We start from the raw sequence: 16933 nt of genomic DNA on the forward strand, positions 1-16933 counted from the left end.
CGGAATGGGCGAAGGTATTTGCAAATCACATATCAAATAAAGGGTTAGTATACAAAATACATAAAGAACTTATATAAAAACTCAACACTCCCAAATCACTAATCCAATTAAGAATGGACAGAAGACATGAATAGACATTTCTCCAAAGAAGACATACAGATGGCCAAAAGACACATGAAAAGATGCTCAATATCACTTACCATCAAGGAAATACAAATCGAAACTACAATGAGATAATCACCTCACACCTGTCAGAAAGGGGTAAACTCAAGAACACAAGAAATAACAGGTGTTGGTGAGGATGTGGAGAAAAAGGAACTCTCATGCACTGTTGGTGGGAATGCAAACTGGTGTAGCCACTCTGGAAAACAGGATAGAGGTTCCTCAGAAAGTTAAAAGTAGAACTACTCTGTGATCCAGCAATGGCATTAATGGGTATTTACCCAAGGAATAAAAAAACACTAATTCAAAGGGATACATGTACTCTTATGTTTATAGGAGCATTATTTATAATAGCCAGGATATGGAAGCATTAACTGATGAATGGGTAAAGAAGCTAAGTACATACATACCGTGGAATATTACTCAACCATAAAAAGAATGAAATCTTGCCATTTGCCATGACATGGATGGATCTAGAGAGTATAATGCTAAGCAAAATAAGACAGAGAAAGACAAACATGTTATTTCACTCATATGTGGAATTTAAGAAACAAAACAAACATGCAAAGGGAAAAAGATACAAACCAAGAAACAGATTCTTAATTATGGAGAACAAACTGATGGTTACCAGAGGGGAGGGGGCTGGGGGCTGGGTGAAATAGATGATGGGGATTAAGGAGGGCACTTATGATGAGCATGGGGTGATGTATGGAATTGTTGAATCACTGTTAAAAAAAAGGGTTCTTGCTAGAGGCTAACATATTCCAAGTAAAAAGGGAAAGCTTATGAATGTTATTAATTTTAATCATTTTTTTTTCACCCTAATAGAAACAAATGATGTTGGAGCTCCATGAGGGACATTTAAGTAGTACACAGATGCATGAACTTGGAGTATGAATCCCCTACTGAAAATAATGATGATGCCTTTTATTGGCACAGCACATTTAAACTTTGAACCCGTTCTACAGTACTTGCAAAAGTGTCGTTATTTGTGTGCAAATTTTAGTTTTCTGTTACTTGTTGACAAATAGTGTCTTTTTTCATCTGCCTACGTTTCCTTTGTCTGCATGGCTGGTTTCTCTGTACAGGTAGAGGTTTGGCCTGCGTATTCTTATTCAGTGTCATGTTCATGTAAGTTCTTAAATCTTTTTTTTTTTTATCTATTCCATGCCAAAATAATGACCTCAGTTCCTGTACTTAAGAATTAAAATTAATTGGTGCTTTTAAAACCCACTTCTTCCAGGCAGCTAGACATTTAAAAATATATGAAAAAGTTTTTTCATTATTGATTTTACTTGATTTTCTTATGAGTTATGAGAATTAAATATAAAATCCTAAGAGGCTGTTTATGTATCTCTTATCACCAGTAATGATGTCTTTGGATTCAGGGGCTTCAGGTATTTTGTATTGTTTCTTTTTCCCTATTTAAATTCTTTTGTGGTGCGGTATCCCTGCAAAATCGTGCAACTGTCCCCAAGGCCCACACAAAACTCTGTCTTAGGTTTACCACTGCTCCTCCCTTTCAGACACTCCTGTAGCCTCTTCCTGCTTTGTGCAGACTCTCAGTCCCTTGCCCTCACAATCCCATTGCCCTTTACATCTGACTCCAGCTTCTAGTCGTGCCCCCTCAAATCCATCTTCTACAGTGGTGGCAGAGTTCCACTTCTGGAAAGTATGTGGTTGTCTTTGCCCTGGTAATAGAGAGTGCACTCATAAACATCCTAGCTTCTGCCCCTTCCTTGTGCTGAAGCCCCTCCTGCACTGTGCCCCCTGTCCCCACCCCCTCCTTCCAGAGCTGAGTGGGGTGAGGAAAAAAACAGTGTAGTGGATCACAAAGACCCCACATTGGATAATTGCCTTTCTCCGGAAATGTCACTTGCTTGCTAGGAATTCACATCTTCCTCTTCTGAGCTCATCCTTTAAGAATAAGCTTGTTCCACAGTCTTTTGTCTCGCTCACCACCATACCCCCCAGCTGATTATTCCCTCCTCTGTGATTCTACTATGCCTTGTTCATGCCTTCACAGTCCCTCATTTCAGGCCAGTTTTTTTTATTAAGGCTTGGCTGTGTGTCTGTCCTCCCCTCCTGAGGACTGAACTCTTTGACTACAGGAACCCTGTGTGGCAAGCAACAAGCAAGTGGGTGTGAATAATTGGTTTGTAGGTGCCTGCAGGCATCTTACCAGTCACATTTCTCTACGAAGTTGGGTCTCTAAGATCTAAATGCCCACTTTTCACAAATGACGGGACCTTGTATAGTCACACCCCTTCCTTCAGTTGCTGAGCACTCAGAGGACACACTGGCCCGCTGTGCTCTGGCCCAGCCTGTGGAAGGGGATGCGCCGGAGCTCTGAGACATGCAGAACCAACCAGGCTTTGAAATTACTCTGGAAGGCACCTCAGAGTAAAAACGCAGTGGTAAATACCTTGTAAGAGTAACCTGCGACATGGCCGATCTCACTTTTTTCGGGTAACATATAACTGATACAGTGATTTCATAAGGTCTTTTCCCCCCTCACTTTGAATGCATTTTACTTTACTAAAGGGAACATTGGTGCATTCTAAACCTTACATTTAAGAACTCTTGTTAGTTTCAGATGATAAATGCTGTAGCAGTGTCATTGTTGGTCTTCCCTGCTAAACGAAAGAGCACTTTTTAACGAGTGTTTTTGAGGTTTATGAATATTATAAAACCAAACAAAACAGAAGCCTCATTACCTCAAGTTACTGTTTTAATTCTGGTTTCACACTTCTTCTCGCCTGTGTCTTGGGCTAGAAATTGCTTAAAAAGCTGTGGACATTCCAACAGATGGGGAAGGAGTGAAATAAAATGCCAAGAATGTAGCTGTCAACAAAATCCTGGGAGGTAGCTGTGTATTTTGGAGTCTTATTGTCTGAAATCCAGAGTTACCAAGCTTCAGATTTCCTCCGTCCCTCCGGTGCTTCGTTGGTTAAAGGAGTTGTTTTTATGACCTTGCACTCCTTTTCTGTGACCCACCGACAGGTGTTATCCATCTCAGATGCGTACAAATAATGCCTTTGAGCAGAGATGGTCAGTGTAGACATTTTGGCCCTTCCAAACTCGAATATTTGATCCTTTGGTTTTCAAAACTACCATATTATTCATTTTCTATTTGTTTCAGAATTTTGTGAGTGTAAATAAGGATGTAGTTTAGGACTTACAGTTTATTTTGTGTCTATGAAATAATGACAGTGAATTTAGAAGTTTACTAGTATTTTAAAATGTTTTCTATTGCTTCAAAAGAGCTGAGGTCACCCGAAGAAGTGAGGACATTAGAAATTACCCAATGTGAACACATATATAATATTCAGAATATATATCATATATAACATATATGTGTGTATTCTGTAAGTGAATGGAGATGGATAAAAAAATTAAATAGTCATTACTGTACATTAGAAACTCAGAAGTGCATAAGTTGAGTGATTTTTTTTAATGGGGAGAGAAATAATTTTCATGTAAGCTCTTGCACTTTCTTTGGAATTTTTCTTGTATGATTGAATTAAAGATGAGCAGACTCTGGGTGCCTTTTCAAAGCGCAGGAAACACCTGCCACAGGTAGACTGAGACAATAATTTCTTTCCGGGGGGGAAAGGGGAGGCATTGGAGGGCGGAGCAGAGCTCCCCATCTCCCACACCTACCTGCACGCAAGTGCTAGCTAGAATTGCTCTTACTAACCCATTAATGCACCCACAGGGTGGGGGGTTCTGTGAGAGGCTGCTGCTGCCAGGCCTTTCTAAAGTTTGGGCCTTCCCTCATTTACTGGGTTTCCTTCTGCTGAGCTGAATTCAGGAGATCTAGTAGCTCTTTTAAGCAGTTACTTTTAAGAACAAGGATTAATGTTGGCATTAGTTAAAAATATTAAGCTGACTCATGCCAGCATGCACTCTCTCTGAACTTGGAAGTGGTAACTCTTCATGGCTTAATTTTGGTAATAAAGCACTTGGTTTTGTAGATCTTAGTAATAATAGCTAGGCTTTATTGCATGCCTGCTCTGTACCAGGCCCTGTCCAAACATTGTCTCTGTTTTTCTAGAGGCAAGGTAGTTGTTATTATTCGTATTTTATAGATGAGCTGCTGAGGCTCAAAGAAAAGAAGAGAGTTTCTCAAGACCTTGTGGCTGGTAAGGGGCCGACCTTGGTATTTTCACTTTCATCTTCTTATCATGGGTCACACACTGCTTCTCTTAGAATTCGGTGTGGCCAGGATTATGTGAAGGGTTTTTAGTAGGGAAAACAGATTTTCAAATTCCTGTCTGTTCCTTTGTTACTGTTGGGATGATCAATTGGTCTTCATGGCTTGTCTGTTTCTGTTTCATTCCTCTTTTTTCTCATGTTAAAGTGTGTGAGAGAGAAGGAACAAGTGTGTGTGAATTGTGTGTCCTCCCCGTGGGTCTGTGTGTATCTGGGAGAGGGAGGAAGGAAGGGGGTTGATGCCACTTCTCACAAGCGCTGGACTGAGGCTGCTCGCTTCAGTCAAGGCTGGTTGTGATGAAAACCTCCATGGAGTGGAACGCTTCCACGTAAATTTCAAAAATCCTTGGCCCAGAAGACTATCAGTTTTTTATTTTTATTAATTTCTTAATGTTTATTTCTTTTTGAGAGAGAGCGAGTGGGGGAGGGGCAGAGAGAGAGGGAGACACAGAATCCGAAGCAGGTTCCAGGCTCCTAGCTGTCAGCACCGGGGCTGACGCGGGGCTCGAACCCGTGAACCGCAAGATCATGACCTGAGCCAAAGTCAGACGCTCAATCAACTGAGCCACCCAGGCGCCCCTATCAGTTTTTTAAATTCAAAACTGGAGTTACTGAATTGCCCAGTTATACAGCAGTAATGCTGCTTTGAATTCTTAAGTTTAGAATGGAGAGTAATGCAAGAAGTGGCAACAAATTAAATGGACAGTTAAAAGAAAGTCTTTTATGAACTCTGTATATGTATTTGTAGCTTCTCTCTTTTTTCACTTTTATCTGTTTTAGATATTTGTAAAAAGTTTATTTTGAGAGAGAGAAAGAGAGCGCGAGTGGGGGTAGGGGCAGAGAAAGAGGAGAGAGAGAGAACCCCAAGCAGGCTCCGTGTGCTCAGCGCAGAGCCCAACGTGGGCCCAAACCCACAAACTGTGAGATCGTGACCTGAACTGTAACCAAGAGTCAGAGGCTCAACTGATTGAGCCACCTAGGCGCCCCTGCACTTCAATCATTTTGCATCCTGCCTCCCCCTGCCCAGGGCATGTCTTACCAAGTAGTCCTGTATGGTAAGATCTTAGGGCGTGGAGCAAATGCAGAAGAGAGAGGTAATTGATCAAAATAATATGGAAGAGCAAGAGTGCATGAGCCTGTGAGAACAGGCTGGTGACAGGCTAAAGAACAGAGGGAAAGCATGCTTGAGGAAGTGCACAGCATAACCGAAAGAGTTTACAAAGAAGCCGTACTTGGAAGCATGTGTGGGGTGCAGAGTGTCAGTAGAGGAGGAGGCTGAAAGGCCTAAACAACAAGTGCTTTCTGCTCCCTGTCTTCATCGGAGGAGGGCCCTGCAAATTGGAAAGGTGACCGTTCTTGAGGGGGCATTAGTGCCTAGATCAGGAGTTAGATGGGAAAACTACCCAGATCCTTCAGATGCCTAAATCAACATCCCGAGTAATGTGGGGATTTTACTCATGGTCTCAAGGCCACATTGTGCATCTTGTGAGAAAGTACCAGAAGAATGGAGATGATGCATGTCTTACTTAAGGGGGAAACATTATTTTCTAGAAGGCAAAGACCTGAAGTAAGCTTGGTGTCCGTTCCTGGCAGCGCTGTGGATAAACGGCAAACCAGAGGTCTTCCACGTGCTTAGGAAGGAATGTGGTGGTCACCAGGAGTCATCATGGACACCACCGAGAACCCTTGCCCAGACTGATTTCCTTTAATTACTGCTTTCCTTTATTTATTTTTTGGAGGAGGGATGCTAGATTATCAGGTATACAGATTCATAATCTTACATTTCATGTGCGCTCATTCGGTTCAAATAATGGCTCACAAACTCATTTTTGGCAAGTATTGACTTCATCGCTTAAAATACCTGAGAAATCTCTTCCGAACCTGTAAGGTTCGGAAACCTTGGCTTATTTTGAAAACTAAGCCAAAAGCTTGTTGAATAATGAATGGCATGGGTCTTTGTGAGGAAATGCTCAGGTGGGCACTATCACTGGCCTTATTTTTTGCCAGAAAAAAACCCAAAACCCAACAACAAAAAATTCCCAAAGAAAAAGGACACCCCTACTGTCAGATTTGCTGACAAGAGACGGGGAATAGTCTGACAGCAAAGTGGGGAAACTAAAACTTCAAATCATTTTGTTGGCTTTTTATGATTACATTGTTAGCTATAATTGTTAGCATAACTAGGCAAAATTTAATATTTGTAAATATCAGTCTTGAATTTATTACAGCAGTCATTTAAGCAATCGATATGAGATAGGGGAAATGTAATTTAGAGGTAGTTATGGGAATTTTGGAGTTTTAGCTAACCATAAATAATAATTGTGACTAATATATCTATAAACAAACAAATAAAAAAAAGAAAAACCCACAACCTATAATAAGAAAAGTAAAACTGAAACAACTTTAGCTGGCATTTTATGAGTGGAATAGCCATACGTGAAACAGCAGGTTCTATCTTGACCATTCACTCCAGCATTATAAGGGGAAGGGTAGTTGGTTCTGTGTGGCATGTTGTAAGGACATTAAAAAATTGATTTAGTGTCCTGAGCATGTTGATGAGTGTGGTGAGTGCCATACCTGGATCTCATGTTCTAGAGACATCATTGAAGGAATTTGGAATGCTTAGCGCCAATAGGAGACGAAGGGAAGACACAGTGGCTGCCTTTAAATTGGAAGGTCATCTTTGAACAGGATTGTAAATGTATCTCCATCCTTAGGGCTGAACGAGAAGCAAAGAATTGACAGGACATAAGGGAACAAGTTCAGCTCCACATCAGGAAAGCTAACAAGTGAGCCTGGCCAGTGACAGAATGAGAGGCCATGGGAAGAAATGATCATAACTTTGCTCTCGTACTGGAGACCACACTGCACCTACTTGATTGCGTTAATGGCCCACTTCCAATGTTACCGCCTCTGTTTCTCCCTGCAGCACGTTCTCTTTCTCACTTGTTTCTGATCTGCAGTGCCATACGCTGTAGGGATCTCAGTGGGTGCCTAGGAAATATTGGGTGAAAGCCATGCAGCTGACCTGTGGACTCTCTTGGGTTCCTAAGTCACACAGTGCCCAGCATAGAACTAGAGCCATCGATTGTGTTCCCTCCACCGTGCTATTGATTTCTTCCTGCTTTGAGTAGCTAGCTTTTAGAGAAAAGTTGTTCTAAATCATAGGAGAACAAAAGATTTTTTAGCTAATTACACCTAGAAAAGCATTTTTCCTGTATTTTGAATTTATAATCATTGATATTACTCATGTTTAAGCAAAGTAGCTTGGTTGACTAGAGAGTGTTTTGAAATCTTTAGAATGATCACCAAACTGTCATCGCTTGAGGATTCTAGTCAATCATGAAGATCATTATTTTCAAATTTGGAAGATTTAAAGAAAGAAATGCAATAAATGAAAATGATGCTATCAAAGTTTTGAAAAGTTGCCTTTCTTCCGGTAGCGATAGGTCTTGAGATGCAGCGGGTTGAATGTCACTGAGTAATATCCCCCTTTGTTATTGTGTTTCATTCAGGCTGATTTGAAAGTCATTGAGAAGTGGATGGATGGTGTGAAAGACTTCTTAATGAAAGAGCAGGCTGTCCAAGGAGATGCTGAAGGGCTACAGCGTGAGCTTGACCAGTGCTCTGTGAGTTTTGCTGATTTAGGGACTCTGCTGTAATAAATAACATTTCCTTCTTTGTTATTTGCTGTTATTAAAATTGCAAAAATATGACATGACAACAAACCTAGATAAAATATCTTTCATCATAGACCTTTTTTTTTAACTTTACAGTTATTAAAAGAATGACTGGTTATTTATCTGTCCATGTTTTGGCTAGGGTTATCGAATTCTGCATAGAGAGAATGAGCAATTTTAATTCATTAGGAGCTGCTATTTATGTTCTGATGACAATTTTAGTGTCATAATTACCAATTTTATATTGCTCTTGTTGTGCCACCTGGTGAGGCTTAAAGAAAAACATATTTAACATGTGAAATTTACCAGTAATACTGCATGCAGTTTGTGTTTGGTGAAATCATTAGGCTTCTCTGAAGTAATCGAGAGGACCATTCCCTGCCGAGAGTCAAATATTTCCAATCTAATTTGGCAGCTGGCTATATGAAGTGCACAGGTGAAATGAATTTCTCAAGGTGCAGTATTGCTTAAGTAGTTAAAAGTCCTGACTCTCAAGTAGTCTGTTTTTATAGTATTTTCAGCGATGCAAGCAGACAAGTTATAGTTATGGCATCCACTTATATAGCAATGAACTCAACACTGGCTTGTTTTGTGTGTTCAGGCCTTTGTTAATGAAATAGAAACAATTGAATCATCTCTGAAAGACATGAAGGAAATAGAGGCCGACCTTCGAAGCTCTCCAGTTGCTGGAATCAAAACTTGGATACAGACAAAACTAGTTGACTATCAAACCCAAGTGGAGAAATTCAGCAAGGACGTAAGTTTGTCAACCTTGCTATCTGTGTTTAAGAGCCAGATAGCTTTTCTTCAGTGACTGAATTCATTTTATAGCCCATCCAGTTTGAGAAACAGTGGCCTAGAATAACTATAGCATGGTGGCAGGTTGGGGCAAAAAATGGATTTTTCTTTTCATTAGGGGAGTGTACTAATTTTCTAGTTTGGCTGCTTGGTGGGAATGAGCTTGGGTGTTCAACAAAGACCTAGAAAGGCAGAGTAGCTGGAACAGAATGAAGAGAGGAATTAGCGGGTGGGTAAGATTTGAGGTCAGAATGCAGGTGGTGTGAATAGTATATGACCTTTGAAGCAAAATTTTAAACTTTTATTTCAGGTATGATTTCACACAGAAAGCAGAGGGTCTTAAGCAGGGAAGTGATATTACCATGTGGATAATTTACTCTGGGAAAGCAAGAGTGAAAACAGATATTTAAGAGGTTATTGTTGTCTTGGCCCCTCAGACTAGAGAGATTGTGGTGGATGTCATGAGGAATGTTAGGTTTGGACTGTATTTTGAAAACAGAGATAAGAGTCTAGTAATGGATTAGATGTGTGATCTCGAAAAGGGAGTAGTCAGGAACAGCTGAGGGTCTATGCAAAGCTTCCACTTTGTATGAATTGTGCTGCTATTGGCTGAAATGGTGGAGACTTGAGGAGAAGAAGCTTTTGTGAGGGCAGGTGAAACAATGATTTCCATTCTGGCAGGGTTAAGTTTGAGATTGAGACACGTAGATGGGGCTCTTCAGCTCTTTCTGCTGGAAAGAGGAAAGAGCAAGGCCAAGGGTGCCGAGAAGGAAGGGTCAGCCAGAGGAGAAAGGCCAAGAGCCTGTGAGGTCCTGGGGCCAGGTGGAGAAAGCTTTCCGTGGTGCTCAGTACTGAGGATTTTTGAGCCCAAGGAGCACTGAAAGTCAGGCTTTTGATCTAACAAGATGCAGGCTTTAAATGACCTTGAGAAAAGTGGATCCAGTGGCATGGCAGGCAAGAAAGTCACATTGGGGAATGTTGAGCAGAGAATGGAAAGTGAGCGACTGGGTCAAGTAGTAGCAACTTGGAGGAATTTTGCTATTTTTCTATTCAAGGGAGCAGAGAAATGAGGTGGGAGAGGGGACCTGGGGATCCAAGGAGGTATTTTTGTAATTTTAATTTTTATTATTTATTTATTTAAAGTTTATTTATCAAGAGAGAGAAAGAGAGAGTGAGAGAGAGAGCAGGGGAGTGGCAGAGAGAGGGAGAGAGAGACTACCAGGAAGGTTCTGCACTGTCTGCGCAGGGCTTGATTCCATGAACCGTGAGATCATGACCTGAGCCAAAATCAAGAGTTGGATGCTTAACCGACTGAGCCATGCAGGTGCCCCTATAATTTCTAGAAATAAGGGATGTTATAGGATATTTGCATGCGCAAAAAGAAGGACCTTGCTTGGAGAAGATAATTTCTGGAGTGAAGTCTGTCATGTGAGAAGGCCAAGAGCCCCTCTACCAGTGAAAGAATTGCTGTTGGATAGTTTCTCCATGGAAATGGAAGGAAGGCAACTCTGGGTACAGTAGGAGATCGATGTAGTTTTACGATTGCTTCTGCTTTGCTAGTGAGGTTACACAAAGCTGAAGTGGGTGCAGAACGGGGGAAGTGGGAGGAGAAGGTGTGAATGCAGAAATGTTCCAGACAACCCTGTAGATGGTACGTATCTCTTCATGTGATATTTTTTGGTTAATGCTTATGTAGGAAAAACTTATATTTGCATCCTTGAATGTTTTGTTTTCATTGTTTTCCCCCAAATTCCTTACTCCGAATATGTCCAAACTTCAAGGAAGGTTTAGATAGTGGTAGAGGGAGCAGCCGTGGGCCCATTCCTTAATTTGCCGGTTGTTAACCTTCTCCCACACTTGCTTTCTCTCTCTCCCTCACTCTCTTCACACATAACACACAAACACAGGTTTTTTTCCCCCCTAAAAATGGACTTTTGACAGGAATTTGAAACTATCATGACACTTCCTCCCTGAATACTTTAGCATGAATACTAAATACTAAATACTTCTCTCGTGAATAAAGACAATCTTCTACAAAACCACAAAACCACTGCCACACTTAAGAAAGTAAATCCATACTGTCATCTCTTCTGGCCAGGTTCAAATTTCTCTAAGTGTGCTATAATCTGATGGTTTGTGCTTGCGTTTATTGAGATTTGGGGGCAAGTAAATAAGGAAAATGGTTTGAGAGTGGCAGCAAGGAGGAAAGAAAGCAACAGCTAGATACGTACATACATACGTATAGACATAGATATTTAAACCTATGCGTCTATCTACATATATACATATGTACATACAGATAGGACAACAAAGAAATAATTATGAATTACTGTTGATTCATTGTGTGAGAGTAAATGTGTGTGGAATTTTTAAGTGTCCTCAGCACGGAGGCAACCATGTGTTGTGTGAGTAATTATCTAAAGCAGTTCCAGAGTATTGTGTTTCATTGAGTAGTATAAAGGTGTAGATGTTTGGGGCAAATATAATGTGGCCAAATTTTTATTTTGCTAAGAAAGGATGGACATATGAAATCAACCAACAAATAAAAACAGTCTGTCTCATCTGTTATGTCCATGATGCCATGAAACGAGGAACATTTTAATGCCAAAAGATACTAAATAACCTCGGGATAATCAATTGTAGTTTTGAGCTTTTTCTTTCTTTTTTTAAAGTTTATTCCAGTGTCTTTCTTTTTCTCATTTCTCTCTGGATCTGTGAGAACTATATAATTGTCCAGTGTCTGGAAACTACTAGTAAGGAGAATTTTCTGAAAGTGGAACCCAAGGAATCTGTATTTCTATGTATTTTTAAAAACAGCCGTCCCAGGTAAAGTGCTAATCACCAAGACTTAGGAACCAGGGCTGTGTGTATGGCTGGCAGTAAGCTCCTCAAGTGCCATGTGGGGCAATGAAATCAAAGCTCCTATTTGGCCCCACTTATTTATTTAACAAATTCTTTTGAGTTTGTTTATTTTTTAGAGCATGAGAGAGCGTGAGCTGGGGCGGGGCAGAGAGAGAGAGAGACAGAGACAGAGACAGAGACACAGAATCTGAAGCAGGCTCCAGGCTCCGAGCTGTCAGCACAGACCCCAGTGTGGGGCTTGAACCCCTGAACTGTGAGGTCATGACCTGAGCCAAAGTCAGATGCTTAACCGACTGAGACGCCCAGGCGCCCCTGTTTGGCCCCTTTCTATTTTTATGGCTCTGATCCTGCTTGGAGAGTGGGAACAGGAAAGCCTCTAAGGATTTTGCCTTTCTCTCATGAGAGCCATCCTGTTTCTACACTGGCTTTTGTTCACTATCAGCTTTGCAGCTGAGCAAGCCTGGCAAGGTGACTCTGAGGTTTGATTTGAGTCAGAGGAATATCGAATAATGAAGTGAACGCTGGGTGATCTCTGTGGGATGGTACCTTCTCCCACTGTGGACGTCAGTTTGTGGTTGGAGGGAGGACCTCTCAACATATTTTTATATGAAATATTTGGTTATCTGAAATATATAAGTTATTGAATGAGATACATATCATACCTGTTTTTCTAATGTAACGTTTTCTGTGTCTTTGTGCAATATACAAGTATAGTAGATTATCAAAACCAAAATTTTGTACAGCAGTGTTTTATAGGAGAAAACCAATTCTTTGGTTGCTTCCAGGTTTTTTTTTTTCCATAATAAACAATGCTACAGTAAATTTCCTTAAAATATATGCTTTTATTGTTGCAGGTTAGATTCCTTCATTTGAGATTACTCTGTCAAAAGTTATACATTTTTAAAATTATAATAGATATTTCCAGGTTAGATTAATATCCAACATGTGGTGTAGAGTTATAATTATTATAATTATTATGATTATTAATTATTGTTTTCATTGTTGCTTATATTCTACAACATCAGCACAAAATGTATAAAGGATTTTATCTGAATGTGAAAACAAGGCTCTTTGTGGAAAGTTATCACTGTGTCCTTAGATATTGGAAACTAGAACTTGACATTTAATGTTTCAGCATTTGTTTATTTGGGTGAATGGCTTTTCCTTTCCAGATTGCTATTCAAAAAACTAGGTTGTCTGAAAGTCAGGAAAAAGCAGTGAACCTGAAGAAAGACTTGGCAGAGATGCAGGAATGGATGGCCCAGGCAGAAGAAGAATACCTGGAGAGGGATTTTGAGTACAAGTCACCAGAAGAGCTGGAGAGTGCAGTGGAAGAAATGAAGGTGAGTCTAGGCCAGTCAGTGCCCGTGTAAATAGGCTTCGTAGCTCCCCTTCTCCCTTACATACGAATGAATAAATAAATGAATGAATGAATGAATGAGTCTGTCTATCTGTCTATCTATCTATCTATCTATCATCTGTAAAACATGATATGTACATATAATCTTTCATAGTTGGATTTCAATTTGAAAAAAAAAAAAAGGAAGGATAGCTACTATGACTCTAGTAGGGAAAGGAAGGCCACACTCCACTTGTTCACTTTCGCCCATGGGTTGAGTCCACGAAGGCCCCTGAGACAGTCTCTTCCATTAGAACTTCAGGGAGCCACAGAGGATGACTCAAAAATTTAGTTTTATCAGCTATGTTCACAGTGTTGTGCAATGTCAGTGCTATCTCTTTCCAAAAGTTTTAAGGGGGAATCATTTTTTTTGTTAGGAACAAGAGTGACTTCCCAAATTGGTTGTGATTTATCTTCATTTCATCAAATGTATTCTTTCGGTTAATACATGGGAAACACATGAATATCAAAATTTTGTTAGAGCAGGTAAGAGTAGCAGTAGGAGCATTGTTGAGGGATTTAATATCAGTTTGGTCCACAGGATATATTTCCTATAAACTTAGATTCCTGTGTCATTAGTCTTGAACACTTTCTTTCTTCTTCTTCTTTTTTTTGTATAGTAAAAGAACTGGGCATCATTCCCAAATTTCTAACATTGCTTCAAGTGTCCTTCAGTGATCATGCCAAAGGAGATAGAGTCTTAAAGGCTATTTTTAAAAAAAATAAGAGTAAGCCACACATTGACTGTTTTATGCCAAATTTAACTTGCCTAAAAGTATAACTAAAGCAAAAATCTCTGTGCAGATATTTTAAAAAAGGATTATATTTCATGAGTGCATTATTGAATATGAATCAAAGTAAATACAATAAGGGACTTTGACTGTTCTTGTGTGTGGTTATTTTCACTGAAGCATCTTTTTTAGTGTACTTTTTTTGGAAAGCTTTTTAAATATTCAGTATATAAGATATTTTAAAGGTAGCCTACCAGGTTAAGAATGGTCTTATTTATTTTCTTTACATTATTGGCATTGCAGTTCTGTGGTATTTCAAAGTCACTAGGGATGAAAGCTTAGGGAAATAAGTTTTTAACCCTTGATTGGGCAACGTTCCATCTATTTTTATTCTAACGACTGTTAGAATTTTAAAACCACTACATGTAATTAATTACTTTACTTGCAACTAAGGGAAATTTAAAACCATTTAGTAGTAAAGAAAGCTAAAAGGGAAAGTGAAAGGCATTTTAGGTTGATATTGCTAAATGTGAGACTTCATCGCCAGCCTAGAGGGAGAGTCAGGAAAGAAGCTATTTCTAGATTAGATCCTCCTAGTATAACTTCTATCACTCTTGAAATGCTGTTAATTATCAGAAGCATAGATAAACCTCTGTTCCAGGAGAAAAGAAATATGTTTAAATTATTTTTAAATGATACCTCTACTATGGTGCACCTTAGTTTTTGTGAAAATTTATTTATCTCACTCAGTTTAGTATGCTCAGACTTCCAGTGTTAAAATGAACTCACTTAGATTTTATCATGGGCCCAGACTTTGAAAATACCTCCTGTTGGCAAACATAATTGAGCGTGGCTTAGGTGTATTAACATTGCTTTTTATTTTTATTTTTATTTTTTATAAATCTTACAGTTAGCCTTCTTATTTCAAAAGCTCTCTCTGGAATGATTACCTAAATAATGTTCCAATTAGGTCGTTAGAATCGTGTCGGCATTTTAATTTTGGTTTAGTTGTCTTTGAAAAAGAAAAGAAATTGGTGACTGAGAAAGGGACACAGTTTCAAGTTCATCCTTTCTTGGAACAGAGGGCAAAAGAGGATGTGTTGCAGAAGGAGGTGAGAGTGAAGATCCTCAAGGACAATATCAAGTTACTAGCTGCAAAGGTGCCCTCTGGTGGCCAGGAACTGACATCTGAGCTTAAAGTTGTGCTGGAGAATTACCAACTTCTGTGTAACAGAATTCGAGGAAAGTGCCACACGCTAGAGGTATGTTAATCAGTGATGTTTTTGAGATCAAACTCTGTAATTTACTGACCATTTCCATATCTTGGAAAAAACTAAAAAGCTCTGTTTTTCTTTTCCAATACGGGATCATAAAGGAAAAGTCATTCCTGGATAACAGTTGATAAAAAGGAAACTGGGATTAAAAAAAAGAAATAGGAAACCACGATCTGCCTTCAGTTAGTAGAAGGTTCTTGGGAAAGTTATTTCATATATTTAGACTTTCCTTTTTTATATGTGAAATCAAGGTTTTCATATTTCAGATGATCTGTAGGGTCTGTTCCTATTTCTAACATTCTAGAACAATGTACTGTGAGCCTTTCTTTTGTTTTGTTTTGCCTGGTCAGTACACAGAGATGAATTGAGGGTTTTTGTTTTTTTTTTTAATTTCATTTCAACTGGGTGTCTGAAGTTAGAGAGTCACCTGACAGAAAGAAGAACTTGAATGTGCTGGTATTTTGCTGGACTATTTTACCCCTCTGCCATTGGTTGAAGATGATTCTATTAATTTTTTTTTAAATAAAATTAAGGTTTTGCTTGCTTGTTTTTATATCAGTGTGACTTTTCTTGCATTTTACTGAAAAGATGTAAGCGTTTTGATTTATAAAAATTAAATTTAACTTAAGCCTAAAACAAATGATTGTATTGTAGTAAATCCTAAAATGGTAAACAATCACAGCTGTGATATTTAAACTAAATTCACTCACTTCTTGCTTTTTCTGAATCTGTTTTGTGCTAAGATAAATATGTATAATTCAGGATGGTTAATAAGAAAACTTCAAGTCAAATAAAACCTCACTTTGTAATATTAATACATGGTTGACCCTTAGAGAGTGTGGGGGTTAGGAGCACTGACCCCCCCAACCTCACACAGTTGAATATCTATATATACTTTTGACTCCCCCAAAACTTAACTACTAATAGCCTGATGTTGACCAGAATTCTTACTGATAACATCAGTGATTAGCACATGTTTTGTATGTTATATATATCATATACTATATTCTTACAATAAAGTAAGCTAGAGAAGAGAAAATGTTATTAAGAAAATCATAAGAGAAAATAACATTTATAGTACTGTGCTGTAAGAAATCCGTGTATAAATTGATTCATGCGGTTCAAACCTGTGTTGTTTAAAGGTCAACTGTATTATCTAACATAAAATACCTGAGGTCACTCAATTGAGAATTTAAAATTTAAAATTCTGTAAACATAATATGTAATGTTATGTATGCCCAATCTTGAGTCCTAGTGGATGATCTTGGACTTGAATTTTACCGTAGTTTTGTCCATGTTTTTGCTTTCCTGTTTATTTATAGGCAAAATAACAACTCATAATATATTTAAATAATGAATGAAGTCCCCAAGTTATCCTAAGCTAACAAAAGACCACCAGGTAATCTGTGTAATTTCTTCACATTGTGTTTATGACCCAGAGGTGACAATTTGAGAATGAGGAATAAAATACGTATGTTGAGAATTTGGAATTGCTTTGAGAATTACTTTGGGATTAGTTTGAGAGAATTATTTTGAGAGAAGAGAAGGAAAAATGCCAGGAAAAATGACAAGAGAGAAAAGATGAGGCCTTGGTATCTTTAAAGGGGAAGATGAAAAGATGGAAATAAAGCTTAAAAATTGAAATGCTCTAAAAATGATGTCCGAGATGACTAAGGGGTCTGGGCAGAAATAGCCCAGAATCCGAAGTTTGGATAAGAATGCTTTTCTTCGGCAGAGTCCAGCATTATTACCTTGATTATTTTTAGATTCCTTAACATATTTTTTAAATCATGAGATATTTCAAACTTCTAG

The 16933-nt window shown here is 38.9% G+C and overlaps 1 protein-coding gene across 6 annotated transcripts in view; it reads left to right on the plus strand.

The window, feature by feature from the left end:
- The window catches only part of UTRN (utrophin), a 514842-nt gene that overhangs the window by 164874 nt on the left and 333035 nt on the right, over window positions 1–16933 (plus strand). For all 6 annotated transcript variants that reach the window (XM_058736181.1, XM_058736184.1, XM_058736182.1 and 3 more), the window contains exons 23-26: window positions 7893–8006; window positions 8659–8814; window positions 12890–13060; window positions 14930–15109. In XM_058736181.1, coding sequence (XP_058592164.1) covers window positions 7893–8006; window positions 8659–8814; window positions 12890–13060; window positions 14930–15109 — 621 coding nt within the window. The remainder of the gene's footprint in view (window positions 1–7892; window positions 8007–8658; window positions 8815–12889; window positions 13061–14929; window positions 15110–16933) is intronic.

Source organism: Neofelis nebulosa, chromosome 6 (genome assembly GCF_028018385.1).
Source record: "Neofelis nebulosa isolate mNeoNeb1 chromosome 6, mNeoNeb1.pri, whole genome shotgun sequence".
Taxonomy (NCBI): Eukaryota; Metazoa; Chordata; class Mammalia; order Carnivora; family Felidae; genus Neofelis; species Neofelis nebulosa.